Source organism: Fusarium verticillioides, chromosome 1 (genome assembly GCF_000149555.1).
Source record: "Fusarium verticillioides 7600 chromosome 1, whole genome shotgun sequence".
Taxonomy (NCBI): domain Eukaryota; kingdom Fungi; phylum Ascomycota; class Sordariomycetes; order Hypocreales; family Nectriaceae; genus Fusarium; species Fusarium verticillioides.
This window is the reverse complement of record NC_031675.1, coordinates 3,820,783-3,847,416: the sequence shown is the minus strand read 5'-3', so window position 1 is coordinate 3,847,416 and position 26,634 is coordinate 3,820,783. Positions and strand designations below refer to the sequence as shown.

General features: G+C 49.3%; 8 protein-coding genes across 15 annotated transcripts; 3 read left to right on the top strand and 5 right to left on the bottom strand.

Annotated features, from left to right (window-relative positions):
* Positions 1 to 95: 95 nt before the first annotated feature.
* Positions 96 to 2,497, bottom strand: FVEG_00800 (hypothetical protein). 2 transcript variants are annotated; one of them, XM_018887406.1, is made up of 3 exons: positions 1,891 to 2,497; positions 1,599 to 1,832; positions 96 to 1,497 (listed from the first exon to the last, which is right to left on the bottom strand). In XM_018887406.1, the coding sequence occupies exons 2-3, from the start codon at positions 1,622 to 1,624 to the stop codon at positions 1,125 to 1,127; spliced, it is 399 nt and encodes a 132-aa protein (XP_018743165.1). In that variant the 5' UTR covers positions 1,625 to 1,832; positions 1,891 to 2,497; the 3' UTR covers positions 96 to 1,124. The 2 variants fall into 2 exon arrangements, with proteins under 2 accessions (XP_018743165.1, XP_018743164.1); XM_018887405.1 differs by having other exon boundaries at positions 1,599 to 2,497.
* A 2,208-nt stretch (positions 2,498 to 4,705) lies between these two features.
* On the top strand, positions 4,706 to 8,894 carry FVEG_00801 (saccharopine dehydrogenase [NADP+, L-glutamate-forming]). 2 transcript variants are annotated; one of them, XM_018887408.1, is made up of 11 exons: positions 4,728 to 5,505; positions 5,555 to 5,565; positions 5,616 to 5,719; positions 5,769 to 5,786; positions 5,838 to 6,030; positions 6,078 to 6,346; positions 6,402 to 6,511; positions 6,570 to 6,711; positions 6,770 to 6,875; positions 6,926 to 7,129; positions 7,204 to 8,894. In XM_018887408.1, exons 1-10 carry the CDS (start codon positions 5,137 to 5,139, stop codon positions 6,954 to 6,956), a joined length of 1,353 nt encoding a protein of 450 aa, XP_018743167.1. In that variant the 5' UTR covers positions 4,728 to 5,136; the 3' UTR covers positions 6,957 to 7,129; positions 7,204 to 8,894. The 2 variants fall into 2 exon arrangements, with proteins under 2 accessions (XP_018743166.1, XP_018743167.1); XM_018887407.1 differs by having other exon boundaries at positions 4,706 to 5,505; positions 6,926 to 8,894.
* On the bottom strand, positions 7,003 to 8,365 carry FVEG_00802 (hypothetical protein). The gene has a single exon (XM_018887409.1). It carries the CDS (start codon positions 8,247 to 8,249, stop codon positions 7,230 to 7,232), a length of 1,020 nt encoding a protein of 339 aa, XP_018743168.1. The 5' UTR covers positions 8,250 to 8,365; the 3' UTR covers positions 7,003 to 7,229.
* A 499-nt stretch (positions 8,895 to 9,393) lies between the features above and the next one.
* On the bottom strand, positions 9,394 to 12,638 carry FVEG_00803 (hypothetical protein; the record flags this gene model as incomplete). Its single annotated transcript, XM_018887410.1, has 2 exons — positions 9,394 to 12,234; positions 12,288 to 12,638. The coding sequence occupies 2 exons, from the start codon at positions 12,636 to 12,638 to the stop codon at positions 9,619 to 9,621; spliced, it is 2,967 nt and encodes a 988-aa protein (XP_018743169.1). The 3' UTR covers positions 9,394 to 9,618.
* Positions 12,639 to 13,837: 1,199 nt separating this feature from the next.
* FVEG_00804 (mRNA 3'-end-processing protein RNA14) lies at positions 13,838 to 17,800 on the bottom strand. The gene is made up of 4 exons (XM_018887411.1): positions 16,668 to 17,800; positions 16,186 to 16,617; positions 15,125 to 16,136; positions 13,838 to 15,074 (listed from the first exon to the last, which is right to left on the bottom strand). Exons 1-4 carry the CDS (start codon positions 17,286 to 17,288, stop codon positions 14,161 to 14,163), a joined length of 2,979 nt encoding a protein of 992 aa, XP_018743170.1. The 5' UTR covers positions 17,289 to 17,800; the 3' UTR covers positions 13,838 to 14,160.
* Positions 17,801 to 17,910: 110 nt separating this feature from the next.
* Positions 17,911 to 19,929, top strand: FVEG_00805 (histone chaperone ASF1). The gene is made up of 4 exons (XM_018887412.1): positions 17,911 to 18,700; positions 18,758 to 18,797; positions 18,855 to 19,163; positions 19,216 to 19,929. Exons 1-4 carry the CDS (start codon positions 18,592 to 18,594, stop codon positions 19,604 to 19,606), a joined length of 849 nt encoding a protein of 282 aa, XP_018743171.1. The 5' UTR covers positions 17,911 to 18,591; the 3' UTR covers positions 19,607 to 19,929.
* Positions 19,930 to 20,149: 220 nt separating this feature from the next.
* Positions 20,150 to 23,717, top strand: FVEG_00806 (hypothetical protein). 5 transcript variants are annotated; one of them, XM_018887417.1, is made up of 7 exons: positions 20,150 to 20,192; positions 20,259 to 20,526; positions 20,585 to 21,649; positions 21,706 to 21,835; positions 21,884 to 22,568; positions 22,618 to 23,073; positions 23,123 to 23,717. In XM_018887417.1, the coding sequence occupies exons 3-7, from the start codon at positions 21,586 to 21,588 to the stop codon at positions 23,459 to 23,461; spliced, it is 1,674 nt and encodes a 557-aa protein (XP_018743176.1). In that variant the 5' UTR covers positions 20,150 to 20,192; positions 20,259 to 20,526; positions 20,585 to 21,585; the 3' UTR covers positions 23,462 to 23,717. The 5 variants fall into 5 exon arrangements, with proteins under 5 accessions (XP_018743176.1, XP_018743174.1, XP_018743173.1 ...); XM_018887415.1 differs by having other exon boundaries at positions 20,587 to 21,835; XM_018887414.1 differs by having other exon boundaries at positions 20,585 to 21,835.
* FVEG_00807 (nuclear transcription factor Y, alpha) lies at positions 23,669 to 26,296 on the bottom strand. Of its 2 annotated transcripts, XM_018887419.1 has the most exons (2): positions 24,783 to 26,296; positions 23,669 to 24,728 (listed from the first exon to the last, which is right to left on the bottom strand). In XM_018887419.1, exons 1-2 carry the CDS (start codon positions 25,600 to 25,602, stop codon positions 24,694 to 24,696), a joined length of 855 nt encoding a protein of 284 aa, XP_018743178.1. In that variant the 5' UTR covers positions 25,603 to 26,296; the 3' UTR covers positions 23,669 to 24,693. The 2 variants fall into 2 exon arrangements, with proteins under 2 accessions (XP_018743178.1, XP_018743177.1); XM_018887418.1 differs by having other exon boundaries at positions 23,669 to 26,296.
* Positions 26,297 to 26,634: the final 338 nt, after the last annotated feature.

Here is a 26,634-nt window from a genome sequence, read left to right as displayed (position 1 = left end):
TATGTTTAGTGATATTTGATGGGGCATTAGGCATTGTAATAGTTGTCGATCTTATTCCAGCCCGATGTTCCTGTCAGACAATGTGATTAACTTAGAACATATCGGCGTGGGAATAAGACCGACCGCAGGCCTAAATCCGATTTTTCGGTACTTGATCAGACTCCCGATGCTTTTAGTTCGCCGAATGGTTTCAACGTTTCCAGGTTTGAGTCGGTTCTTTTCTACGATAACGGCTTTTCATTGATGGATTAACGAGATCCAAGATTCTTCCAATGAAATACGAATAACATAAATCCACAATCTGGGGGATTGTCGGTAGATGAGGCGAAACTGTGGAGAAGTTTGGGGTAAGCGCAATATCAGGATGACGAACCATGCAATCCGTGATGTGGCTGGAGATAGCATGGGTTTGGGGGTTTGGGGGGAGGGACAAAAGCTCGGACTACTTGAGTCCTCAGTGATAAAAATAGGTACTTAGGGTAGTTGATGAAGAAAATGGCTTGCTATTTGAACACTTAATTCTCGTCACGATCGGAGATCGAAGGTTTATTTTGGCGTTCGTAGCTCTGGGTGACTTTATTATGATAAGATTCAAGCATGAGCATGGTGTTAAACTGTAAATATGTCATACAATAAACGTTCAGTGTCGTTTATGTGTGAAGATTCAATTTAATTGCAGAATATACCAAGATCGCACACTCGCAAATAAACCAGACACTTTTCACGTGAAGCAGTATAGTGAGGCGACCATGGTCGAAACATCTCAATAGAGCAGTGATATCTGTGAGATGAAACTTATTTGTGAAATGTAATAGATTATTCAAGCAATGGCTTTGACGGTATAGTCATCGAAAGACAACTGCAGCATGGAGAGAATTAGATGGGGGAAATAAGAAGAAGTAAAACCAGCAGAGATGGTGTAAAGAAGGGTGCTTTCTGGGTGACTGTAACAGTTTGAGACGAGGGTTTCTAGCATGACATCAGAGAGTACATGCATATAAATGAGTAACCAGTCGCTTCTTAGGGCATTTTGCGCAGATCGCTGAAAATACCCAGCTATCATTGAGTCAACGTCCTTCATCATGTCTATGTCATGACAGCTATTGCAGTGGCCATCCATGAGTTCAGGACCCTTCGAACTGTGCTCCTATGCCGTACGTATGCAGCTGAGTATCCGCGGTGTGAGCTTCTGGTGGCTGACATCGATGCGTCTGGGCTGGAGGTTCAGCAAGAACGTGTGACTGGAATAGGAGAACGAAGACTTGGCGACGAATAAATGCAACGCATGAAGTGATACGAAGATTCAACAGTACTTCTATGTGTCGAAAGGTAAGGTTCGTGGAAGGATCAATTGGCGTCGTTGACCATGCTGAAAAGGGGTCGTCCCTGGATGGTTGTCGGAGATAGGCATGTAACTGAACTGACGACAGTCTCTCTATGGACCAGGTCAAATCGTCCTGCGACCGAACCCAGTAGCGCTCGTCATAGCTGGCGCATCTGAACAAAACTTTTCGTCAGTGGAGGGGCTTGATTCCAACATCATAGCCTGCGGGGAACTAAAAGGTGCGCCGATAGAGAGTATAGAAACAAGAACTTACTCTGATTGTACGATGTCTTCCATCATAAGATGTATTCAGAACTCCGTGCTCCAGTCAAAGAACCGAAGAATTTTGTGTCACAAGGTTTAGGAAACTGGTGTACCGAGTGCTCGTCCGAGAATTTTGTTGAAGATTGTTTGAGTAAAGACGGCGACAAGATGCAGAGAAAGTTCTATCCATTTTATACGACGGCAGAGGGATGACGGAGTTTCCTCTGCATCCCGGCATCATAATCTCCATCTCGTTAATAGGGAGCCGCGGGACGGGGCGAGGCGAGTCCGTTGACACTCACGTGCACGCATCAGTAAGGGGCATAATATGGTGCTGCTGAAGATAGGGTGAACTGGCTGCACTAGTCTAATAGACTAATGTGCACCTAGGTAGACTGAAACATGGTGTTGTAGTCTTGGATGATCAAGGGAGATTTGAATGTCTCGGAGGTAAAAGCTCGCAGGAGATGAAGATGACGACGGGAGGGATGGGGACAACAAAAAAGATGGGAAGAAGAAAGCAAGTGAGACAAGAGAGAAGACGGCGGAGGGAACAGACAGATAATGACTGAAATTTGAGTTTCAGTACCTAGGTAGGTAGGTACTAATAAGCAAGGCACCTCTGAACCAAAGGAGAAGGAGTACCTCGAGTGAGTGACGCCTTCTTGGCTGATCGGGTCGGTTGGAAGGGGTTCGCCCTCCCAGACTCACCGCTGCGGCGAGGCTGCTTCGAAGGCATCTGCCAATAGACATTCATTGGCCAACAGTTATTATCAAGGCCTGCATGACGACCAAAGCTGATAATAGATGCAAGGTCAAGGCTTCACACACAAGATGATGGTGCTGGACCAAGCTCCGTGCCATGAATCCGCACGCATGTGTAAAAATAGGGGGGCTGCTTTAGGCAGAACAGGACCATAAACACCCACTAGGAAACAAGTTCACAACCAACAGCATACAGTTGAGCCACCAGCCGACCTCCTGGACACCTGCAGAAATCTTCAGCGAGCCCTACTAATTAAATCGAGAGTTTCTTGGCCGATAGGTATGAGTTTACCTTTCAAAAGTTTCAGAATCAGTGATTTCATACAAACTAATCACTCGAGATCGCAAACCTCAAGTTCACGGCATGTGACTTCACAATCATATCATCGACCTTTTGCATACTATTCACATCCCGCACGCGTTCTGATTAACCGGGTCGACGGAAGTCTAATTTGAGACCAAGTCTCAGCTGACCCCATACCTCTCCGTTTTCGACTGAAACACTTGGAGAGGACATCATCTTGGGCCCATAGAAATGTTCAAATGCGGCCACGTCAAATACAAACTTCCGGGAAACTTGGCATGGAGCCATCAAAGCTCTAATAAGCGATGGATGGTCCAAGTTGTCACTCGGATTCGGGGAGGCTAAATGGAAATGCCGGATCCACCAAATCATAGATGTTAGCGTCGTTTCCTCACCGGCGGTCGATATTATATTTCCCACAACGCCTCGCAGATATTCTACTATGCAGTAGCGTATCAGTGAGATGCCGCACTGCAAGGTCGGCGTTTACAGGTGTCAAGTTGTGTCAGGTTGGGCCAGGTTTGGGTCGCAAGCAGGTAAAGCCTCACCTATTGTGAGACCCAACCCCTCTAATTATGGCTAGCAGTGAGAATTTACTTGAACTGGACCAACAAAATACTCTCAAGGCTGACTGAATGCTCAGGCTGCTCTTTTTGGAGTTTGTTCTATTCTTAGTGCTGATCTGCCTAAAGTATCGCAGCGATCATTCTCATGACGAGTTTTTCCATACGTCTCAGTCAGTCACAATATCCTTTGTTGGTTAGACTACGTTTCTTGGTGTTAGTATGTGACAAGTGTTTATATGACATTGTAATTCTCCCTGCCTTGATGGAAATCAAATGGCCTGAGCCTTGCATAAAGCCTTGTGTAACCTGAGGTCAGTTCACCAAATTACAAAAAGGGAGGCGGTATCACAGAGCACGGATGAATTCTGTTAACTATCAATAGCAATTGATCTCACCTCGGGGCGTGAGTCTTAACTAATCCATGTTGTTGCCGTTGATTATCATGTAGCTTATAAGCTGGACTTTGCAAAGGACTGAAATTACACAACCAGGTGTGACAGACTCGGACAAGGGAGAAGATTAAAATCCCTTCTCTTTGTCTTCAGTCTAAGACATGAGCCACACCAATAGCTCTGGGGTTTTCAGATGATGAATGTGTGTGTCGTTTTCTCTCTCGGTGAGGATTAGGGGGCGGCTACATAACCCTGGCTTTGGATGGTATACACCATCTTGTTATGCCCTCCCTACCTATCAAGTCTATTCGTATTTATACCTGACTGAGTTTCGATCCAAATTTTGGTTATCTTGACCTTTTGAAATGCGGTAATACCGATGACTTCCAGTAACCGCTTTTCATGTCACTTGAATACTCCCCGGCAGCGAAGTGGATCGTGTGATATCTAACGGTTCAAGCAGTGACTGCGTTAAATATCTTACTGACTCTTCTAACCTCAAAGCAGCCTTTAACTACGATTTTTACATCAATTACGTGGCAGCTTAATGCCAATGGATCAAGTACCTATGGACGTGTACTGGGAGGGTCTCTACATAAGCCCGGGGGGTTACAGAGTGTACTTTCAACCCCCCGGTTCAAAAGCAATCAGTTTGCAATGTATCCAGATTGAACTCTTTGGGTCAGTTTATCATGCCTGCAAACTGGAAGGCCTTATTTGCGGGTGCTGAAATACGCGAAGGTTTTGGATCAGGTTGCGAAGATAATTATTATCTAGGGAGTCAACGAGTTAACTAAATCCATCCCGGATTAACCTAACATGTTCTGAGTCTTGCTAAATATTCTTATCATTCAACATCAAATGCTGAAATTTTTGCCATTCCCTGGGCGCATTTTCAACTCCCTGGACTGTTAGCCAGAAATTGCAGGCCCGTGATCGACCAATTGAGCCTTGTGTGATTCGTCCTACAGGGGTTCGGGTCTGGTTTTGTTGTCATCTGCTGCAGACTGACTCGTGCGTAGCCTGATTCCATTCCCTTTGATATATGGATTGCAGGAAGGAGTGCTCTGTCTTGTATATAACAAACGCTACCTTGCTTAAATTTATTAGTGTCTTTATCTCGGGAACACATTCCATTTTAGACCTCATCAACCGAAACGCGTCTATTTTACATCGTCAGGGCGCCCACTTTTACCCGCGATTCGTCACAAAGCAAAGCAATGACATTACAGGCCTGTCCGCAGGCTCAGACCCCCGTTCTTAGCGCCAGTTCTACGCTTTGCTACGGGTTACTTCTTGTACTCAATGGCCCCGGTATCGGTTGGAAAATACCCACGGTATCTTTACAGCTCCTCGACCTCCGAAAGCCGGGAGGGGAGGTCCCCTCGTCACCTACCAAAATGCGGGGCAGAACATTTACATTTTCGGTGACTGAGTAAGAGCTCCTGAGGTGGAAATTCTTTTGCTTCCAACGAGAATCACTCTACAACTACACTACCACAGATCAATTCATCGTCAACAATGCCTCAATCCGCCCTCCTCCTCGGTTCCGGCTTCGTTGCCACCCCTGCCGTCGAAGTCCTCGCCAAGGCTGGCGTCCACGTTACTGTTGCTTGCCGTACTCTCGCCTCGGCCAAGAACCTTGCTGGAACTTTCGACAACACAAACGCCATTAGCCTCGACGTCAACGATTCCGCTGCTCTCGAGGAGGCTGTCGCTAAGCACGACATCACCATCTCTCTAATTCCCTACACATATCACGTTGCCGTCATCAAGGCCGCCATCAAGGCTAAGAAGAATGTCGTCACTACCTCTTACGTCTCTCCTGCTATGGAGGAGCTCCACGAGGAGGCAAAGGCTGCCGGAATCACAGTCCTGAACGAGATCGGTGTAAGTACTGGTATCCTGTCTTCCAATTATAGCTTGCTGACTATCTCAGGTTGATCCTGGGTATGCTTCTCGACCATCTACGATTCTAAACGTTCGCTAACACATATGAGTGTCGACCACCTTTACGCTGTCGACTTCATCGACCGCATCCAGCAGGAGGGCGGCAAGATCAAGTCCTTCAAGAGCTTCTGCGGCGGTCTCCCCGCCCCTGAGAGTATGTTTCCCAAATCAATGGTCAATGATCACAGCTAACCAGCTTTCAGACTCCAACAACCCCCTAGGTACCCCAGACCCCGATCATGACTCACGCCGCCGTCACTAACTACGATTAGGCTACAAGTTCAGCTGGAGCAGCCGAGGTGTCCTTTTGGCCCTCAAGAACAACGCCAAGTACTACGAGGACAACAAGCTGGTTGACATCACCGGTGTCGACCTCATGGGCACTGCTAAGCCTTACCACACCGGCTACTTGGGTTACAACTTCGTTGCCTATGGAAACCGTGACAGTACTGGTTACCGTCAGCGGTAGGTCGGAGAGAACTGGGTTAAAGGGTAGTGACTGACCTCAACAGCTACCGCATTCCTGATGCCGAGACCGTCGTCCGGGGAACCATTCGCTACAATGGTTTCCCCCAGTTCGTCAAGGCTCTTGTCGACATTGGCTTCCTCAGCGTTGATGAGCAAGACTTCTTCAAGCAGGCTATTCCTTGGAAGGAGGCCCTCCAAAAGTTCATTGGTGCTAGCTCATCAAGCGAGGAGGACCTGATCAAGGCTGTTCTCTCAAAGACCTCTATCAGCGACGAGTCTGTCAAGAGCCAAGTGCTGGCTGGACTCAAGTGGAGTGAGTCCAAAGTGCTAGCGGTCGTTTTTGAGCGTATGCTGATACAACATTACAGTTGGTGTCTTCTCTGATGCCAAGACCACCCCTCGCGGAACAGCCCTCGACACTCTGTGCGCCACTCTTGAGCAGAAGATGGCCTATGAGGAGGGCGAGCGCGATCTTGTGGTGAGTGCCAACAGGGAGCTTGACTTAAACTTGAAGTTCCACCCTAACTTGCTTCCAGTTCCTCCAACACACTTTCGAGGTTGTCAACAAGGACGGCAGCCAGAACACCTGGACCTCCACCCTTATCGAGTACGGTGCCCCCGAGGGATCCGGTGGCTACTCCGCCATGTCCAAGCTTGTCGGTGTTCCTTGTGGTGTTGGTATGTTCCCCCTACAAGATTGAGCGCTCGAGTTTATACATGCTGACCAATTCTGTAGCTACCAAGATGGTTCTCGACGGTACTATCACAGACAAGGGTGTTGTCGCCCCTGTATACCCCAGCCTTGCCAGGACATTGATGAAGCAGCTCAAGGCAGACCATGGGTGAGTTACACAATTACGTTCATTGCAGGCATCTTACTAACTGGGCGTAGTATCGAGTGCAAGGAGAAGATCATTGCTTAAGTGAACTTTCCGGCATGTGAGAAAATGTACAATCCTGTGAGTCGGCCACAGAACGCATATTGTACCATGACACCAAAATAGAAGTAAAATGAAAAAAGAGATTTCCGATGGCCCCCAAATCGACATATTGCTCTCGATGTCTTGCTGATGTGATCTTATACTAAGCCAAATCTGTATCTAACCCCTATTACCCCTTTTCTATACGAAGTGTATTACAAGAACAGAAAGCCAACTCTAACTCCCCTAGAATGTTAACTACATCCATCTCCAAGCCTATAAAAGAGTGAAGGCAAAGGAAATCACAACGAGAGCCAGGATAAAGCTTTCGCCCTGAGCCTTGACGGCCGAGTTGACGATGACAGGAGGTTGGTCTCCGTGATGCCCGTCGCCGCCACTGGATCCGCTCGATCCACCGCCGTTACCTCCATCCCCACCGTCACCTCCGTCACCACCGTTTCCACCACTGCTTCCAGAGCCCCCGCTGCCGCCGTTACCACCATTGCTTCCGTTTCCAGCAGTGCCTCCGTTCCCTCCGGTACCTCCGCTCCCTCCGTTGCCGCCGCTACCTCCGGTGCTTCCACTTCCTCCATTTCCACCGGGTACTGGAACTGGAACAGGCTTGGGACCTTGATTGCAGCCTCCAGGAGGACAAGTCGGAGCAGTCCAGTTACCAGTACCGTTGTAAGAACATCCGCGGCACGGCTGAACGATAGGCTTGAGTTGACATCTGCCATCGGGGCACTTGTTGCGATAAGGGCAGTTGGCAACATTGGGTGGGCATTCGTGCCAGACATCACCTGGCTTAGGGTTTGGGCTGGGGTTGGGAATGGGCATGCCAGTTTGGATGGGCTGGGTGGGTGCAGGAGTAGGAGTAGCACCTGGGAAGGCCCCATATACGATCTGAGCATTGTTTCTCTTGTACAGGTCGTAGATGGGCCATCCCTGGATCGTGGCTCCTCCACAGGTTCCCTTGGACCTGTCGACTGGGTCACACCATTGATTGCAGAGGGCGTTATCAATCTTTACAACGCGGTAGGAGATGGGCCCTGGCGAGAGGTCAAGGCGGTCGCAGACACAGCTGTTTCCACGGAAGCCGATAATGTTGCCGTTTGATGAACATGATGAAGTACACCCAGCTTGACCCAGATCGAACTGACGAGGAAAGGTGCCGGGCCTAATAGCAACGCATCCAAGATGTTGGAACGCCCCGTCTTTCGTCAAAGCAGGATCAGCAGTTGATTGTGCGAAAACGCCAGCAGCAAAGATGCAAGCAAAGAAGAGTGGTCGAATCATGTTGCAACAAATAAAAGTAAAGAATGACTAGGAACACACAAGGAGTGAGTGAGTGACTGGTTGAGTAAGACGATTCGAAGTCAGAAAGGGATGGAAGAGAGAGATATTTATCCTTGATCCAGGCCCAGGCCCTTGGACTTGCTGTGCTCATGAAGCTCTCGGCTATTCGTGAACAGAAGATCAGAGTTGAAGATCTGAGACAAGCCTCCGAAACCATCCATCTCGGGCAATTTTTGCAGCTCTCAACGCGCCGTTTTAGGCTCCCGATGATGTGGCATGCCGCTTTCAGGCTTGTCTTGGGTTTGAGACATCCAGAACGAGAGCTTAGCGGAACAGAAAATGTCTTGGCTGATCCGGATAGTTAACTATGCCAGGAATGGCTATGTTTCACCTCGAGGGAATCAACATGCTTGTTTTTGATGTCTGAATTAGGCAACGACGGGAGTTAGCAGCAACTCTGAGATGGCCCTGTTCCTACCAGAAGATACCCTATAATGATTTACTGGCAGAACAAAGGCTTCCCTTGATCAAGCCGCTGGGATAGAACAGTATCCAGTACGAGATCTTGATGAATATCTATTAGATCATGGGCTTGAATATACTAAAATCGAGCCTTCGGCCCATTTAATCATAACTACTGCGCCTTCTGAATAGTCTTCGTGAATATGGTCCATGATACTCAGGCAGATGGCATCGCAACTCTACGTCGGATGTAGTAAGAAACTCCTCAAGTCAGACCGCCAACTGCTTCCAGATATTCTCTCATACTTGTCTGAGCGACGGAGTAGAAGTTCTAGATCTCTCCACGGCTTACAAGCACCACATTTTAATAATTTTTGGATTCGCAGCTCATCATGGACCTCTATCGCATTATGTGGTCCACCATCAACTACATAGCACCATAGATTCAGTCAGGGTCGCCTGGGCAGACATAACTTATATACTCCTGCAAATGGCAAGGTTTTCCTCCTTATATCGAAGCCAAGTCAGGCGAGATCAATCTCCGTCCTCAATCTCACATTAGCTATGCACAAGACTGGCACGATCTCTCCACAACACGAGTCACATTTACGAACAGTAAACAATGTCAAGATCGCTTGGATAGAATTGATCAGGAGCTATTTTAAGAACAAGTAAAATCAACCTCCACCGCCACTCCCCACCAAACCGGTCGCCCCTTTTAGTTTTAATCTGATCCTGTGCTTCCTCAAAGCTGCATCCGCTAGCTTATACACCAGAAATTAAGATCGCTCGCATTGTCCATGCCCTTCCCGCCGCCCTAGCGATCAACTCTCCACTTTCATCACCCCATCACATCTTCCATTCCATCACCATCCACGTTCTTGTCCATGGTATCTCCCATCACAGATCAGATGTACCACATGGTGCCACGGAAAAAGTCTCTCTGCCGCTGCTCACCCTCCTGGGGTGTCTGGCTAGTTGTACCACCAAGGCGGATCAAAGGGGGTGCCTCAACGTTCCTGTTAGGAAGGCCGGTGGAGGTGCCATGTGCCTGCTTCTCCGCAGCGATCTCGTGGCCCTTGGGACCGATTCGGAAGCCATCACTAGAGTTGACGTTCTCATGGGCGCGAGCTCGGTTACTAGCGAGATGCGCATAGTAGACAGCCGGATGAAGTGACACAGGGGTGGTCGAGCGTGCGTACGAGTAGCACTGCTGGTAAATCATCTTCTGTAGATCATTCACTGGCATGTTCATCTCATCCAAGATGATGTGGTAGTGAACCGGTCGAGCAGTTCCCTGGATAGCGACGTGTGAGTTGAGATAAAAGTCAAACATGAAAGGATGCGTGACTTCTCGTTCAACCAAAGTACCGGGCAAAGGGTTGCCATTCTTATCACCTCTCTGAGGGAAGAAACGAATGTGGTGACGCTTGGTAGCCACAATCACAGTGAACTTCGGCATCTGTCCAGCAGGAAGGACCGTGCTAAGGTATTTCTTGATCTCTTCGACTTCCTGGTCCAGCACGTACGCAAACTGCCCCTCTCCTACACCGTCTCGGAAATAGATCAGGTGTTTAGGAACCATACTTGGGTGGTTGGCTCTCCAACGAGGGATGAGCTCTCCGAACATGAATCGAATGTTCGAGGGGGTCAGCATCTCGACACGGTACCCGTTGGTCTCAGCAACTGCGGCGTAACGAGTGGCATCCTTGTCTACAGACATAGTCATCGAGGCAGTGGATGGGGTTACGCCTCCAGGAGCGGCGTGGGATACATCAACACCCACAATCATGGTAGGGCGGCTGTCGGGGAAGAATGTAGGGGACTTCCACAAAGGAGGAGTGCAGGAAGTGGCACCACCCAGCTTGGCGTTGACTTTCATGCAAACATTCGAATGGTATTGCCCATTGTTCTTCTGCACGTGATTGCCGAGGACGACCTGGGTAAGAATACCAAATCTGCAATCTGCAGACTTCTTGAGGCGCTCATAAGTTCCGCTATTTTTCTTGGAGACGATAACAAACAAGAGCTGGGTGTAGCCCCGTTGCTTCGTGATCTCTTCATGAGCGTGAGAAATGGCACCCGCAGCATCATAGCGGAGGTTACCAGGTGTAGGCAATAGGATAGGTTCGGCAAGCACTTTGCCTCCGTGGCCGATGTAGGTGCTCTTGAAGGTACTGGCGAAAGCCTGCATCACGGGCTTCTGAACGGGTGTCTCCAAGGCGATGAAGCCCCAGCTCTGGAGAGGCGCGACATTCTGCTTCCAGAACTTCTTGCCTCGCAAGTCCCAGCGACCGGCAAACCTGGGTTCGGCTGAACCTTGTCCAAACTTGACGACTGGGGCATTCAGAATGCGTGCCTCAGTCTTTGCAAACTGCGAGTCGATGTTGACGCCATACTCCTTCAGGAATGGATCTTGGCCGATCTGCAGCGCAACAGCTCCGGCCTGGATGTCTCGCTTGCGAATACCTGGGCGGGTGACAGCAATCTTGATCATGGCGGCTGTCTGGTCGGGGTTAAGCTTGAAAGGGTATCGCTGCATATCCTCAACGAAGGCAAGTTCCATAGGAATCAGGCCGGCTTTTCCAGCATTAATGAGTGGAAGATGAGACAGCCTCAGGGTCACGTTGTACTCCTTCTTGTAGTACTCATACACCGAGATATCTTTCCCGTCCTTCTCAAAAGTCATGGTCCTGGCCGTTGCGCCCGCTTCGCCGAACTTCTCATCGAAAGTAAAGTCTTGGATGGTGTACAGTTTGTCCTCGTTTTTTCGACCCTTGTGCTTGACCTTGAACTTGAGTCGACGCATCTTTCGGAGCTGCTTGAAAGCATCTGAGGAGGCCCAGCGTCCAGTTTTGCGGTCCTGGACGGGCTTGAGCAACTCATTGAGAGTGCCAGGTGTCTGCCCTCCATACTTGTGATCCAGAGTGGCGAGGAAGTTGCAAGCCATCTTATCCATTGGCTGGTTGCCAATCCAGAAACAAGTGTTGGCAACATCAATGTTGTAGCCAAGGCCAACACCTCTCTGCTTGATATTGTCACTCATGCGGATCGAAGCATATGTGCCCTTGTGAACCTCGACAATAGCTCCGTCGTGGAGAGGGCTTCCAGGCTGACCAGTCTTGTAGAAGTTTCGCTTGATGGCCAGGAGGTTCTTGGAAGGCCACTGTCGCACAAGATGATCCATGAAGTTTAGCGCCTCTTGAACGCTGTTGTTGAAAGAGATCTTGTGTTCAAGATAACCTTGGAGAGCAGAGACTTGGATTTCGGTAGTTTTTCGAATGGTGACAAGAAACTTGCCGCCTTCTCGCGCTCTCCCGCCAGTAGGTCGCCTGCCCTCGTCAAGGTCGACAGTGAAACGAGCCTCACCACGTTCCACAAGAGCAGGACTCCATGCTAGCTTCTTCCCATCGAAGAGCCACATGTCGAACTTGTAAGCTTTCAGGGCATTGCGAGTAGTTTCATGTGCCCAAATCTTCTTCATGACAGGGCCGATCTTGTCCGGGTTGGGAGAGATGAAAACCTGCAGTGTTTGTTAGAATGAATTGAATGTGAACTCATATGAAAGTTACTTACGTCGTACTGAAAGATCTTTTTGTTGTAATCGAACTTGGTCATCCTGTACTGGTTGACCTCGATCTGCTCGGGTTTCCCCTCGGTGTTGAAGCGCCCATTTCGCAGCGTGAACAAGTCCTTCTTGGTCTCAGACACGTAAGCGTCAGGGGGCAACTCCATTCGGGTATTGCCTTGATTGTCCTGGCCCTGGGGTTTGGCAGGATCAAAGCCAAGGGGTTTCTGGTAGCCGACAGGAGCACCGCCAGCAGCAGAGCCAGACGCAGAACGTGCGGGAGACTGAGAAGGGCGTCGTCCCGAGCCCGAGGGACCTCCAGGCCCAGCCGGGGAAGGCGAGCGACCTCTGTCAGACATGGTGACTGATGTGTCTGGAAGGGTCAGTGACTGAAAGGTAAAGATGATTGGTGAAGAAAGATTGGACTGGGTAAAAGTAGAATATGTTCGAAGTGTGTTGTAGGTGGGGTGGGTTGAGGGAAGTGTTGAAGGAAAGAAAAGAATTTGAAGAGGAGAAAGAGAGGGTATTTATAGCCGTGAGGGAAGGCGTGCTTGAACTGAATTGGCATAAAAGGAAGAAGGAAGAGACTCACCGGCCGCGGTCGCGGAAGCAAGCGATTTGCTCTCAGGTTTGTGCAAGCGCACGAGGTTTGGAATCTGATAGATGTGAGAATTTGTTGTGAGGGCAAAGGAGCTTTGTTTAAGCCAAGCGAGAGAAGTTTGGTGCTTGTGTAAGGCTTGATTGATAGAAGCTAGAGTTGTTGATGTGCTTGCCCAAGAAGAGGAAGCGCAAGGAGGAAGCGGTGGTGATGATGATGAAGGAAGAAGGAAGGAGAGAGGAAGAGGGAAAGAGGAGGGGATTATATAGCTAGGAGAGAGGGAAGCTGGAGAGGCAGTGACTCACTGTGTGATGCACCCAAGCTGAAGCTTAGGATGAGTTTAGGATGGAGTGCTGGTGCTGAGGAGATGAGGAGGTGAGGAGGTGCACGGAGAGAAGATATCAACAAAACGCCCCGAGAATCAGGCAGCAATTACACTGATAAATCAAGGGCAGACACTGTCACAACACTGGCAGATCATGGATCCAGTGATGCATTGAGGAATTGAGGAAGCAATGGGGGCACTGGCAATGAGATGACAGGAATCAGCTACGAGTATCATCGCACACAAGGGTATGTCAACGATATATCGATGCCCAATGTTATCTAGCAATACAACTGGCCGTTTCTGACTTCATGCAAGCTTGCTAAGAGTTTGTAAAAACGTTTTCGTCGTTGAACAAAGTTGAGTGTCAGTTGAGTCTCTGATGGTCCGACGATTTGGTCAAAGCCACAACCCAACTGGTTGAGGTCGGACAGAACAGTGCATTCGTTGCTAAATAGTAAACCATTGTAGCAGTAGTTTTCATAAACATGCGGGCCGCGGAAAATAAAACTAGAGACACCGGATTTGGTATATGGGTAAACGCAGCTTCATGTAGCAATCCGTTGTGGCATCAATTCTCAATTTGCAGCCGTAGCGCGGCTAAAAACTCGACAAACGATACAATGATCACAAGGCTCAAGCACAAAACACGTATACATTCCAGGACTCGAGTCAATTATAAAAAGTTATTGAAGTTGTTTGATACCAATTGAGTAGGTAGATCATCTTCCTGCATCTCATCCTCTCAACAAACGAAATATCAATGACATCCACCACTTCTGATGTCTGATCCCCCCAAACGCCATACCATGCATAACGCGCGAGGCAAAGACAATCCCACCACGGCCCTCAACGTCATCCAAAAAAAAAATTCCCTTTTCACTGGTATTATTAGATCAGGTTGTTTACAGCTCAAGATCCCTTGTCATCGATCATTGGCATCCTCTCAAGTGATTTCTCATTGAAATCTATATCCTGCAAACTGACCTGGTGCCGGTGCGCCGTAACCACCAGGGACTTGCGGCCACATGGGTAGTTGGCCGCTCGGGTCAGGAGGAGGATAGGGGTTGGCTTGGAAGGTATTTCCACTCTCCGGCCGTAGCGGCGAGTTCCTGTACCCGCCGGTTGCAGATGCCACTCTTCCATATGGACTCAGCGGCCTGCTGCCGAACTCGCCTGAAGGTTGTCTAGCGTGAGAGGAATTACCAAAACGTGTCTGGCCACCGCCCGTTGCCTTCAACGTGGCGGCATCAGGAAGCTGGACGTCCCGGAGAATAGAGACCATGGCCGTGGGGTTAACGCGTTGTGCGTCAAAGCTTTGAGAAGGGGGGAGGATGTTAAGAAGGAAAGTAATATCCCTGTGTAACGCTGATGCTTGGTTCCGGCGCTGCTGGTCAAGGCGGCGGCCCGCTGCACCCTTGAGAGGCGACACTCCTCTAGCGAGTCGTTTGGGGGGGTTGAGCTCATCATCGTCTCCAGCAAGAGGCCGTTTTGGAGAAGCAGTTGCCCGAACATACTGAGGACGGGGACTCTGTTCTTGTCGCGCTGGCATGGGGCTGTTTCGCAGTGAAATAGGCTGCTCGACCGTAGTGGGTATGGCTTGCTTTGGCCTCATTTGCACTGCCTTCGAAATTATGATAGGGGCAGCAACTGGGTCAAACTTGTCGGATGAAAATCTGGCAACAAAAGACTTCAGTTTGGGATCCTCAGGGAAGAGTTCTGCCATTCGGTCCTCCAGCTTGGATATTTGCGATAGCTCGCCATACTGCGATTCGTATTTGTGGAAATACGCGTAAAGCGGCTTTGCCTTTGCGAGAGTCTCTGGTTTGGAAACCAATCGGGTAACACAAGTCTCAAACACGGCTCGCGCATCTATAAGTGATCAGTTTCAATCACTGCCACATTAAGAATTCCAAACCTACTAGTCGTGTCATCCTTGGAATGAAGATACTTCAAGTATTCTATCATGAACATCTCATCGTTGGGGAACAGACGGGCGCCTCTTTCGAAGATCTTGGCGCCAACGGGATCTTTGTAGACAACAGACTCAAGAAGAGCAACGGCTACGTAGACATCGCTTGTGAGTCGTCCCTTCTGACGTGCATCAGTGAAGACTTTGCGCAAACCACCTTCTGACTGGTTGCCTTTGCCTTGAATGCGTCGCATGGCCCTTGCAAGAGCAATCCAGACATAGGAAATCGTACGGGACAGAAGTTGTGTTTCAGCAGCATATCCCCTCTGAATTGCAAGAATGCGTTCTTCCATGGGCGAACGCTTAGGCTTGCTGTCTTCCTCATCATCGTCGTCATCATTGTGTTCGATGGAAGCCTGAACCAGATCTTGTGCAGCGGCCTGTCTCAATGTGGACACCTCTAACTTCTCCCGCTCTTTGACTTTGTCGCCCATTTCGTACAATGTTTCAAGAACATCATCGTATGGCTTTCGGACAGCCTGGGCAAACTCGGCCTTGTCAACCTCTTTGCCAGGATAGTTGACTTCAATGTGGTCCGCATGTTTCAAGGCAAGCAGGACACTTTCACGGTTTGCTCGAATGCCTTCAAGTAGCAATTCTGTGCCCAACTCTTTGTCGTTTTCCCGGATATCGTTTTGGAAACACCACTCTGCCGCATCAACCCAGATCTCAGGCCAGAAACGGAGTGCCATCAACGCTTGCTTGTAGACGTAGAGTACCCGTTGGTTGTATGTTTTGGGCTCATCCGTTTTCAACACAAGGGGGTCCTCTTTCTCCCAAGCGATCCACTTCTTCCACAGTTCAACCTGATCTCTGAACTCCTGGTCCCCATCAAACCCTGGAGCTGGCGGTAATCGGGGAAGATTAGTGCGTCTGAGGTGCCGGGTGATGTTGTCCAGAGCAATATTGGCACTCTTGGCGGACATATAGCCTGGAGAGCGCTCTTGGATGAATTTGCGTCCCTAATAATGTTAGCGTTTATGCTGTTGTAGGCAAAGAAGTAAAGCATACAGTCATCTTATTCAGTCCCATCTCGAACTGGTCGTACTCCTTCCAGAGATTGTTGACGGTCAACATGGGCACGGAGATAGCGCGTTGATATACTTTGCGCAATTGATCCATCTTTTGCTGGTCCTGCCAACCTGTACCACCAATCTGGCCGGGGCCGTTTTTGACGAACTGGACATAATCTTGCCAGATATTGCCAGAATCTCGATCCACACCGATGTTGTCGATGACAAACTCATAGGACTGGGTAATAGTTCGGCGAGCTTGGCCAGAAGGATCATTGTTGAGATCGTTGCGACGGCGAATATAGTTGAGATAGACTGTCCACAGCTTGACATTGGGTACGGTCATAAGACATCTTCCAAAAAGCTGTTCAGCATCGACAAAGTTGTCGAGACCAAGCTCCATCTCGATCCATTCGACCCAGACGTCAGCCTGGTAGATGTTGTCAATACATATTACAGGAAGAAATGAGGTTCACTCACAGCTTGTGGAAATATCTCGAGAAAACGATTATAGGTACTTCGAGCAAGATCAAGTCGGCTCAAGCGTCTATGGTCGGCGATCAAGTTAAGCCAAGCATCCATATCCCCACGAGGATCCTCTTTAACACGGGCCTCGAGGAGAGCAACAGGGTCGAGACCAGCCAAAGCTGGAGTCACATTGGAAGGGACGGCAGGAGGAACAGGTGTATAGGTTAGAGCTGGCTGAGCAGGTTCATGAGATGTAGTGGAACGGCCAGGATGAGGGAGCGAGGGCACTTCTTCCGATCGAGGAGCAGTATTGGAAGGCTGGTCAGCTTCATCTTCGCCCTCATCTTCGTCATCGGATGCTTCAACAATAAAGCCCCCTGACATCTTGGGTTTGGAAGGTTGACGTTGAGCAAAGGTCGCAGATTGTTCAGTAACTGGCGCAGGTGTACCAATGGTGACTGACTCTGGATCATATTCTCCCCCATCATCTTCTGTACCATTATCTGCGGTATCAGCGTCACCAGAAGCAGGAGAGTCTTGAGCGTAGTTATCAACTTGTTCCTCGCTATGCTGAACTTGAAAACCCGGCGCGCTAGTATCCTCTCCTCCCCATGAAGCACCTTCGGAAGCCATCCTGCAATTTTAAAAACAGGCCGTGCTGCAAAGTCTCGATCAAGAAGCAAGCGATTTCGAAAGGCGCGTCAGCGAAGACCTGTGAAATCAGAAGATGATGTCCGAGTCGCGAACGGCAATCGGGAGGTCAGAATTGAGAGTACGCAAGCGGTCGCTACTCGATAGAGTCACGGGTATCTCGATTGAAGGGGTGCGATGGGCCCGGTCGAAAATGATTCAATCCTTGATGATACGAGACGAGCGGGCAGTAGAGTCTGTCGCGAACGAGGCAAGCTCCACGAGCTGCGCCAGCTTGCTCCGGATGATATATGTCTGAATTCAGCGCCTAAAGAGAAAATCAAAGACAGCGATACAAAGACAGGCGTGCAATCGATCCGGGTTGGGGAAATGGTCGTGCGTCGAGCTGCGCGTGGATGGTTTTGGTCGAGCGCCTCAAAGTCTGATAGCTCCAACAAAGAACAGTAATCTTGAACAAAGCAGTTGCGGCAGAACCCAGGTTGGGCTTAGAACGTCTAAGGCGGTGAACGAACTTGGTATTCAAGAGCCGCACTTTAGTGGGTCACTACTAGAGAGAATGGATGGACAGGCTTTTGATGGGAGGTATTCGAAAGAAAATACATAAGATTGATGAGAATGGATAGCACTGTGTATGAGTGGGTTTTCAGGAAAATTGACAGATCGCCCTGTTCGTATAAACTCTGGTTCTCATATTTATAACCATAGGACCACCTACTCAACAGAAGAGATAATATTCAAAGACTGCCCTGTTGGTTGGGCTTTGGACAATGCCCGCACACAATCAAACTTGTCAAGGTCACCTGACTGAGATGAGTTCCTGGGATTCCATTCAGGGAGGTCGCGTCCCCAACGCAACCTCTCTACGCGGGTATGACCGCTAACGCGTCCCACTGTCGCTCCTCACATTTTGGACCTTGACGCCCAGGGCAGGTCATCCCCCGTCGCAACCAGAAATCGATCCGCTCTTGTTTTCTTTTAGGGACCCATGCTCGCATACTCCGTACTGCTATTAAGACTAGTACGACGCTTTTCATCAAACAACTACTACTACTACATCCACCCAGCTTCTATTCCTCTCTTCTTCTCTCTTCTCTTGCGTCTTGCGTCTTGCGTCTTGCATCTCACATCGCGCTTCTCCCCACATCAACCTTCACACATCGTAAAGAACCAGACACTCGTGCTCTCGTTCTTTTTCACCCTTTTCCTTTAGAACCTCGATTTTTGCCACTTCCGTGTGCTCCTGATTACGACCTACTCAGTTCATACACCCCCCATCTTCATCAAAATGTCTGTCGTTTCGCTTTTGGGCGTTAATGTCCTAAACAACCCAGCCAAGTTCACCGACAAGTACGAGTTTGAGATTACTTTCGAATGCCTCGAGCCGCTAGAGAAGGGTTCGTGCAACTTTGGTCTATTGCAGGGTAAAAAACCACAACGCTAATAAGGAACAGATCTCGAGTGGAAGCTCACTTACGTTGGATCCGCTACCAGGTATGGATCAGCTTGATTGAGGCCCCTCCTTACACCGCTTCTTCTAACACTTCTCAGTGACCAGTACGACCAAGAACTCGACTCCCTTCTCGTCGGTCCCATCCCCGTTGGTGTCAACAAATTCATTTTCGAGGCCGATGCTCCCAAAACCGCCCGGATTCCCGATGCAGAGATTCTCGGTGTTACCGTCATTCTCCTAACATGCGCCTACGATGGACGTGAGTTTATTCGCGTCGGTTACTACGTCAACAACGAATATGACTCGGAGGAGCTCAACGCTGAGCCCCCGGCTAAGCCCATTATTGAGCGTGTGAAGCGCAATGTATTGGCTGAGAAGCCCCGAGTGACTCGGTTTGCCATCAAGTGGTAAGTCGAAAAATCAGCAAGCGATAATGTATTCAAGCTAACACGACTCCAGGGATTCCGAGGCATCTGCCCCCGCTGAGTACCCCCCTGAGCAACCCGAGGCTGATCTTGTCGCCGACGGCGACGAATACGGTGCTGAAGAGGCCGACGATGAGGAAGCCGCTGAAGCTGACGAGGCTGAGGCTAGCTCCAAGGCCAAGGCCAGCAACGGAGAGGATTCAGAGATGGCTGGTGTGGAGAACGAAGGAGAGAACGCTCAGGATGAGGAGGAGATGTCCGATGACGGAAGTGTCGACATCGAGGGCGAGAGTGAGGAGGAGCTTGAGGAGGAAGAGGAAGGAGAAGGCGAGGCTGAGGCTGAGGCCGATGGTGATGCCATGGAGGTTGACAGTGCTGAGAAGCCCGCCGCATCAGCCGCCAAGCCCGTGAGTGTCGCTTCCTAAGCACTCCAACAAGGATATTTGCGTGTGATATGGCTGCGGTGCGAATGAGGCATTGGACAATGAATGCTATTGAGAGGTCTTAATACGCTGGCTGGTACCTGTTTGTTTTATAGAGTTATGAAGACATGAAAGGGAATGATATCAGGCGGGTTGGGTATAGAGCCAAGGAAGGTAGGTAGTCGAGAGGATACATTAGGCTATTGCTTGGACATGTAGGAGTATGAAACTAAACCCTATTATTGCAAGATATGCAGCTGTCTGTTGTATTTCAGCCAGTATATGTGTATAGTGAGGCTCAAATAAACAGTACAGTAGTAGGAAGCAGTGCATGCATGGTGGTAGTAGTCGACGACTGGTCAATGGCACATGACAAACGTAATTGCATTTGCTCAACACCATGTTGATCAGCGATAATCTAAGGTTCTGACGATGAATTCCGGCACGTGGATGCTGTGAAACTCTAACCCCCGCAATATAGTACACCCTCTCAGTCATCCGCGCTCAGGGTCGCCCGGTTTGTGAGAGGAGATGGCTGCATGACGTAGAATGTTAAAGACGGATACTAAATTACAGGCAATTTTGTAGAGTAAGCAGATGCCTTATATCCAATCCCGCATCGCCGCCATCATGGTATTCCGTTGACAACCGCTAGAGGCCGTGTTCAAGCGAACGTCAAACTGAGTTGGTGACCGACAAAACGCCTTTTTCCAGTACAGCCTCGTTATCAGAGCCCTATGGGATTGATCCTCCATTCCCCGGCTGGTCTCTCACCCCATATCAAATCAAGAATTGGGTTTCGGCAAAGACTCGGGACGAGTGAGGCTTGCGAGCCCTTGGCAGCCCTATCATGAAGCAATAGTATGTATACCGTACACATACGCAAATTGTCGACATGAGAATTTATCCATTGGTGTACAATGGTAGGTGCTGTCATGGGTGCTTTCAGACTGCTCGCTAACTTTCTGGGTTATTCTTTAGAGAAGGTTGAAAGCTGTACCTTGTCTCGGATGCCAGTGACTGGGGATGCGTGACATGTGGACGAACACTTGTTGGTCCTCGGAGTCATCGTTAGTGCCCGCGTCACTTGGGCACACTAAGAGCTTGACATAGCTTATCTTGCTTCACTCAAGGATCTTTCGTTTGCCCTACCTTTTCCTCTCACAACCATCCCTTCTTTTGCTTATTCAACCTTAACCATGGATGTTGGCCGAGCATGACCCAGCCGCAACATTCATCGGGGTCCGCCGATGACTTGCAATCAGGCTCGAGTCTGGAAGAATAGAAATACCCCTCGACCTTCCACCTCCATCTCCTTTCTTGACAGCGACTTTTATAGTATTAGAATATCATGTGAATATTTCCATTTTCAAGCCAAGTGACGTGAAGCTCATCAATGACCACAAACACTTCCTCTCAGGCTCTAGATGATCTTGTCAGAGCAACCGACAACTTTCGCGAACAATATCTACGCGCTCTGACAACCCTTCAAGATGGCCTCGTCGCTCATCGACGAGACACAGCAGAAAGCCATGCTCGCAGCAGCATCTCCATGCCTGAGCCCTACGGCCCATTCACACCACCCTTGAGAGCTTCCACGGGCCCTACATTCGCATCAGAGGCCTCTTTGTCTCCTATCTTCCGGCGAGGGCGGGCCGCAACTCTTGAGAGCACAAAAGAAAGACCATCTTTGTCTGCTGAGCCTCAGCACTTTACGGGTTCGCCAAGTGGCAGTCATCGCGTTGTCTTTGCCCAGGACGAGGATGTTTCTTTCATTCCTCTCCCTCTCCTGGATAACACGACAGCTACTACCACAACGCGAGAGGTTGAGGACTATCCCCATAACATTGTCAGGGATCATCTCGGCCAGGCAGACTGGGCCGATAGTCAACTCCTCCAGCATCTGAAAGTCGAAGATTTCACCCCCGAAATGGCACCCTTTCTGGACGATATCATGAAACGACGTTCCGAGATTGATATAGATGTACCCTTCCGTGAATTTGCGGCGTATGAGAGAGAGCAGTATAGTCAGTCTACATTTGAAGTGTACGAGGTTGGCCATAACTGTAAACTCACCAAACTCAGCGCTGACGGAGATGGAGACGCGCAGTCAGATGTCAAGTATACGGGCGAGGGCCCCTACGAGATTCCGGCTGATAATGTCGACGCCCCTACGGTTTGGGAAACAATCAGGGTTGTCAACCGAATCGGCACGTCTACAGGCCGAATCACGTACGTCTTTATCATACAACACCATCAGGTTGGACTAACATTTTGTAGCATCGTCCAAGAGCCTACACCTCTTATCCTCGCTGCACTTCACTGGACCATGTCGTCACACTTTGATATGAATGAGCTGCTCACTCATCTCCTCTCTGACGAGCCTAACCGTGGCCGTACCCATGCATTCATGACTAGAGCCTACGAGAGGCCCCCCTCCCAAGCAACTTCTCACTCGCCCATCGTTGTCCCATCGTCGCCGGTCCCGCTCACTGCCAGGCTGTCGGTGTCACCAACCCCTCCTACACCCAACGTTCGTCAGAGGTCTTTCTTCTTTGTATTCAAGTACTACACAGTTGTCAGTCACCCTCTCGAGCCAGCTCCTTGGCAGCGTTTCGATAAAAGACCTTCAGAAAGTCGTCTCGGGGATCATATTGATATCGCTGAATGCGGCTCTGTATTGGCTCTATCACTCGGCGGAGACTCTCGCAAAGCTCCCCCTATGCGTTCGAGAAGAGAGCGTGCTCGAGAAGGGGTTCTATTCGATACATTTGGCCCATGGCAGTTACTTGCTATCCAGAGTTTTCCTGATAACTCTCATACTGTCCGTGGTCCGGAGTTTCAGGAGAAGAAATATGTCAATGGACCATATGCGTTTCTGGACCTACTCATCTCCGAGTACCGTGATGCTACAAAGCGAAACCTGATCCTCCATGAGCGAGTCACCAAGCTCATCACTCCCCCGGTACGTTCACTAAACCCCCATATCTCAATGCTATACTAATCATCTCCAGACCGAATTCATGTTTGACCCTAAACTCAGGGACAAGCTGTTATTCGAAGACAAGCACTTCACCTACATCCGAAGGTACTTCTGGGCGTACAACACCCTTGCTGTTGTGAACACGGGTATCAAGTCAATGATCGCGGCATATATCGACACATTTACAGACAGCTTCTGGGCCGGCACCCACCCGATTCTATGGCCGCATCACGCAGCTGATTCGCCTGATGGGATTGCCTATAGTAAACACATGGCTAAACTGCGCTGTGAGCTTGACAAAGTTGTCCAAGAGCTCACGGAGGTTCTCAAACGCAACGAACGAACCCGTAAGGAGATCGAAAACCTGCGAGATCAGCTCTTCAGTGGAAGCTCCATCAAGGAAAGCCGGAGAGCTATTGAACAGGGCGACAACATTAAAGTCCTCACAATGATCAGTATGATCTTCTTACCACTTACTTTTGTCACGGTACGTTAGCAAAGCGCCATATTTACAAGCCTCCACTAACAACAACCAGTCTGTCTTCGGTATGACGGTCTTTACAGTCCCTGCAACCGACTGGCGATTTCCCCTGACCATGATCCTCGTCTGTGTCCCCTTCATGCTTCTCGTGACTTTCCTCCAAACACGATCATTTAGTGTCCTACTGCGCAAGCTTGGTGCCATTGGCAGTGCACCCGTTCGTCTCATGACCCAATCTCGGAGCCGGTCTCGAGAGATCACAGATGTCCCTGATAATATCTCAGCGGCCAGGGTGAGACGAGGTAGTGGTACATTTCTCGAGAGGATTGCAGCCAGACTTTGGACCAAGAGGTCAGCACAGAAAGTCGAGAGGGATGATTTCGGGGGTGTTTAGTTAAGTTTATGGTCCTCATTGCGAGGTAAACGGCTTCATTTGTATAACAATTACGGCTTCGGGGCGTTCTCGCTTTCTCGCAGGACAACGATGTTCAGTATCATTGTGGCTTGATACGATTACGAATTATGGTTACGAATTATGAGATATGATGGCAAGAGATATAGGCATCTACGATCATGTATCTACACGAAAGTTATCAGATTAACCCCGTTCCATTGTTGATACTTAGTTTCGAATGTATGCTTTTTCTGCTAAACAAGCTCAATTGTTTAAGCCTCGTGCTCTGAGATCTGATACACGTTCGTTGATGTCAGTCTCTCCATTCACCAGTGACGTAGACAGCAATGTGAGATTATGAATGGTGGTCAAAAACATTGGGAGAGAACATTATCATGACAGCAATTTTGACATATGAGTCATCAAATTTAAAACAAACAATTTACAAGCTTTAATCCTTAAACACATTTCTCCTATACTTCAGATCCAACGCCGGACCATCATCGCTGACTCTAAACCTATACAACCCTTTGAGGACCTCATTCAATGGTGTCAAGTTGACCAAGCCACTTGATAAGTGAGTAAGTAACACGGTATCTTGTCCATCTGAGTTCCCTTTACGTTTTCTTTCTTTTTTTTTCTTTTCTGAATCCGATTTTCCCATTCGTCGTCTAATCTCACTTTTATGAGATGATCAGTTCTGAATCGTGAGCGCAGTGACAGTGTGGCTTATCGTTCGGTAGCCAGACCGACGTATGCCCGGGACCAGTTCCATGCTGGCGTATGCAACAGAACGCTAGGAAGTGAGACAGCAGACGCAGGGGAAAAGATCGAACGATATAATCAAGCGGGGTATCCATCGTAACGAATCGTCCATCCATTCTGTCCATCTGTTATCCCTAAGGTGACACCCGTCCAAACCCTGAATGATCTGCTGTTGCCAGTGAAGCGCTGTATTAAAATAAAACCCGTCAAGAAAGGACGCCGTGCCGGATGGTGTTTGAACGGTATGAGCCGCTGCAACACATAAACGAAGGTGCCGATATCATCAACCCGCCAATAACTGTAGATACCTCATCCGATCAAAAAGAAATGCTCGCTCTGTATGGAACCATTCAGGCCGTTGCGGGCAGCATGGCGATGAAAAGAAGAAACAATCGTGCTTTCGTGACGTCGTAAACCGCTGGTAGGCTGAAAAATTAGAGAGAAGGTGATATAGCTTATTTGCAATATCAACCATCGTCCTCATCTTCATCCCCTGGGCTTGCTGTGTCCGTCTTAGCTTTCTTGTTTGAGGTGGCTGAGCCGGCTTCAGACTTGCGCTTTGTTCCTGTAGTACCAGAGCTTTCCCCGGCAGAATTATCTTTGCCATCGACACTCTTTTCACCTTCGCGATCCATTGCTGCCACCTCCTCGGCAGTGAGGAAACGTCCACCAGGGCCGCGAGGTCTGCGCATTGCATGATTATGGCGTGACTCGTGAAGATATGGCTTGCGTCCTTTGGACGTCAGTCGGAGCTGTTCCTCAAGTTTCTGTCGAGCAACACGACGCTTGAGGATACGATGGAATTGCTTAGCATTCACATAAAGTGGCGACTCCTCTGCGCCGCTAGCGGCTGGCATTTCCGGGGATTGTGGGTGCTGCATCTGGGGAGCGGGCATCTGAGATGGGGCAACGCCTGGTCGAGTACCGGCATGGCTCATCATGGGCGCCGTCGCGACGCCGGGACTCGTAACCTGGCTCATTCGGCGGCCGGGTATTTGGGACATGCTGTTCATTCGAGGCGATTGTCGTCCGTCCTTTTTGGCATTGGCACCCATCCGAGGCGAACTTTGAGGAATATTGGGATCTGATGACATATAGCCATAGTTCGTGCCAGAAGCAGCGGCGGTTGCTGCCATCGCGGCGGCCTGTATACCAGGCATCGCATAGTGCATGCCCTGTTGTGCCACTCCGTATTGTGGTCCGTACATGTTGTGTCCTTGTGGTTGAGCTTGCTGCTGTTGAGAAGCGATGACAGGTGAGGATTGTACCGTGTGCTGGGGAATAGTATTCGTTGGTGAAGCGATGTTATTAGCAGTAGCAGAGTTCGCGTAACCGGGATGTGTATTTTGGCCTTGCTGGTATTGACTGTAGTCCATTCTCCACTAGGAATCCAGTCTGATCACTAAGTGTCGAGGAAATACGTCCTCGTCGCGTTACTATTCGTTAACCGCGTAAAAGATCAATGAAGAATTGTTCAGTACTTGACGCGTTATCAAGTGGCGTTGCAACAAGATCTTTGCAAGAGAAGACAGAGCGAATAGATGCGATGGTAAGAACTGATCTTCGACTAATGCTCTGCCGTGTTATGTGTTGCCCTTTGGGGTGATAAGGCGGGCGCTGAGCGAATAGCAGAATTTGACTGGGCTTGCGAGCACAGAGCGTTTACTGGGCTGGCTGTCTGTCTGTGGTTCGCGGGCGGGAGCGATTGCTGGGCTTGCGCGCGTGTATGATCCAATCAAGGGAAGAAGTGCTTGTGAATTGTGAATGGCCAGAGAATAAAGGTAGCGACACAGGTCAATCAAATCAAATGTTTCGAGAGGCCTTAGGCGATTCTGATTGCTCGTTGAGTGGACGAGAACAGGAGGATTGATTGGCCGTGAAGAAGGAGAGGACGAGGGAAAATGCGACGAGATGATTTGAGGGGCGGGATCCAGTCTGTTATTACGACTTCCTTTGACTGGATGAATCAGCTCCGAATGTGGGTCTCCAGCCGCGTCAGGTTTTGATTGGGAGAGAGACTGTGACGCAAGGAGCGCACCTTCTTCTCTTTTTTAACCCTGGCTGCCTGGTGAGGTGTCTGTGTTTGTATGGGTCCACTTAGGTGGGGGTGTCTATTTTGCCATTGCGGTGGCTGGGCTGTTAGGGTGTGAATCCAAATACCAGCCTGAACTTAGGTTCCCATCTGAAGATATTTACGATGTACCTACATTTATTTGTCTCGTCTCGTTCAATCCGTCCATTGAAGAACATTTTCAATGAAGAGGTAACTTTGCTGAAGCTTTCATGGGGCTCGTCGAAGTCAGTCGATATGATGACAGCTGTCATAGCCATCCAAGTCACAGCCTCTATGTATTAAACGCTTTGGTCCTCGGCATTAACCACCTCTATCCCGGTGTTCCGAGTTGTCA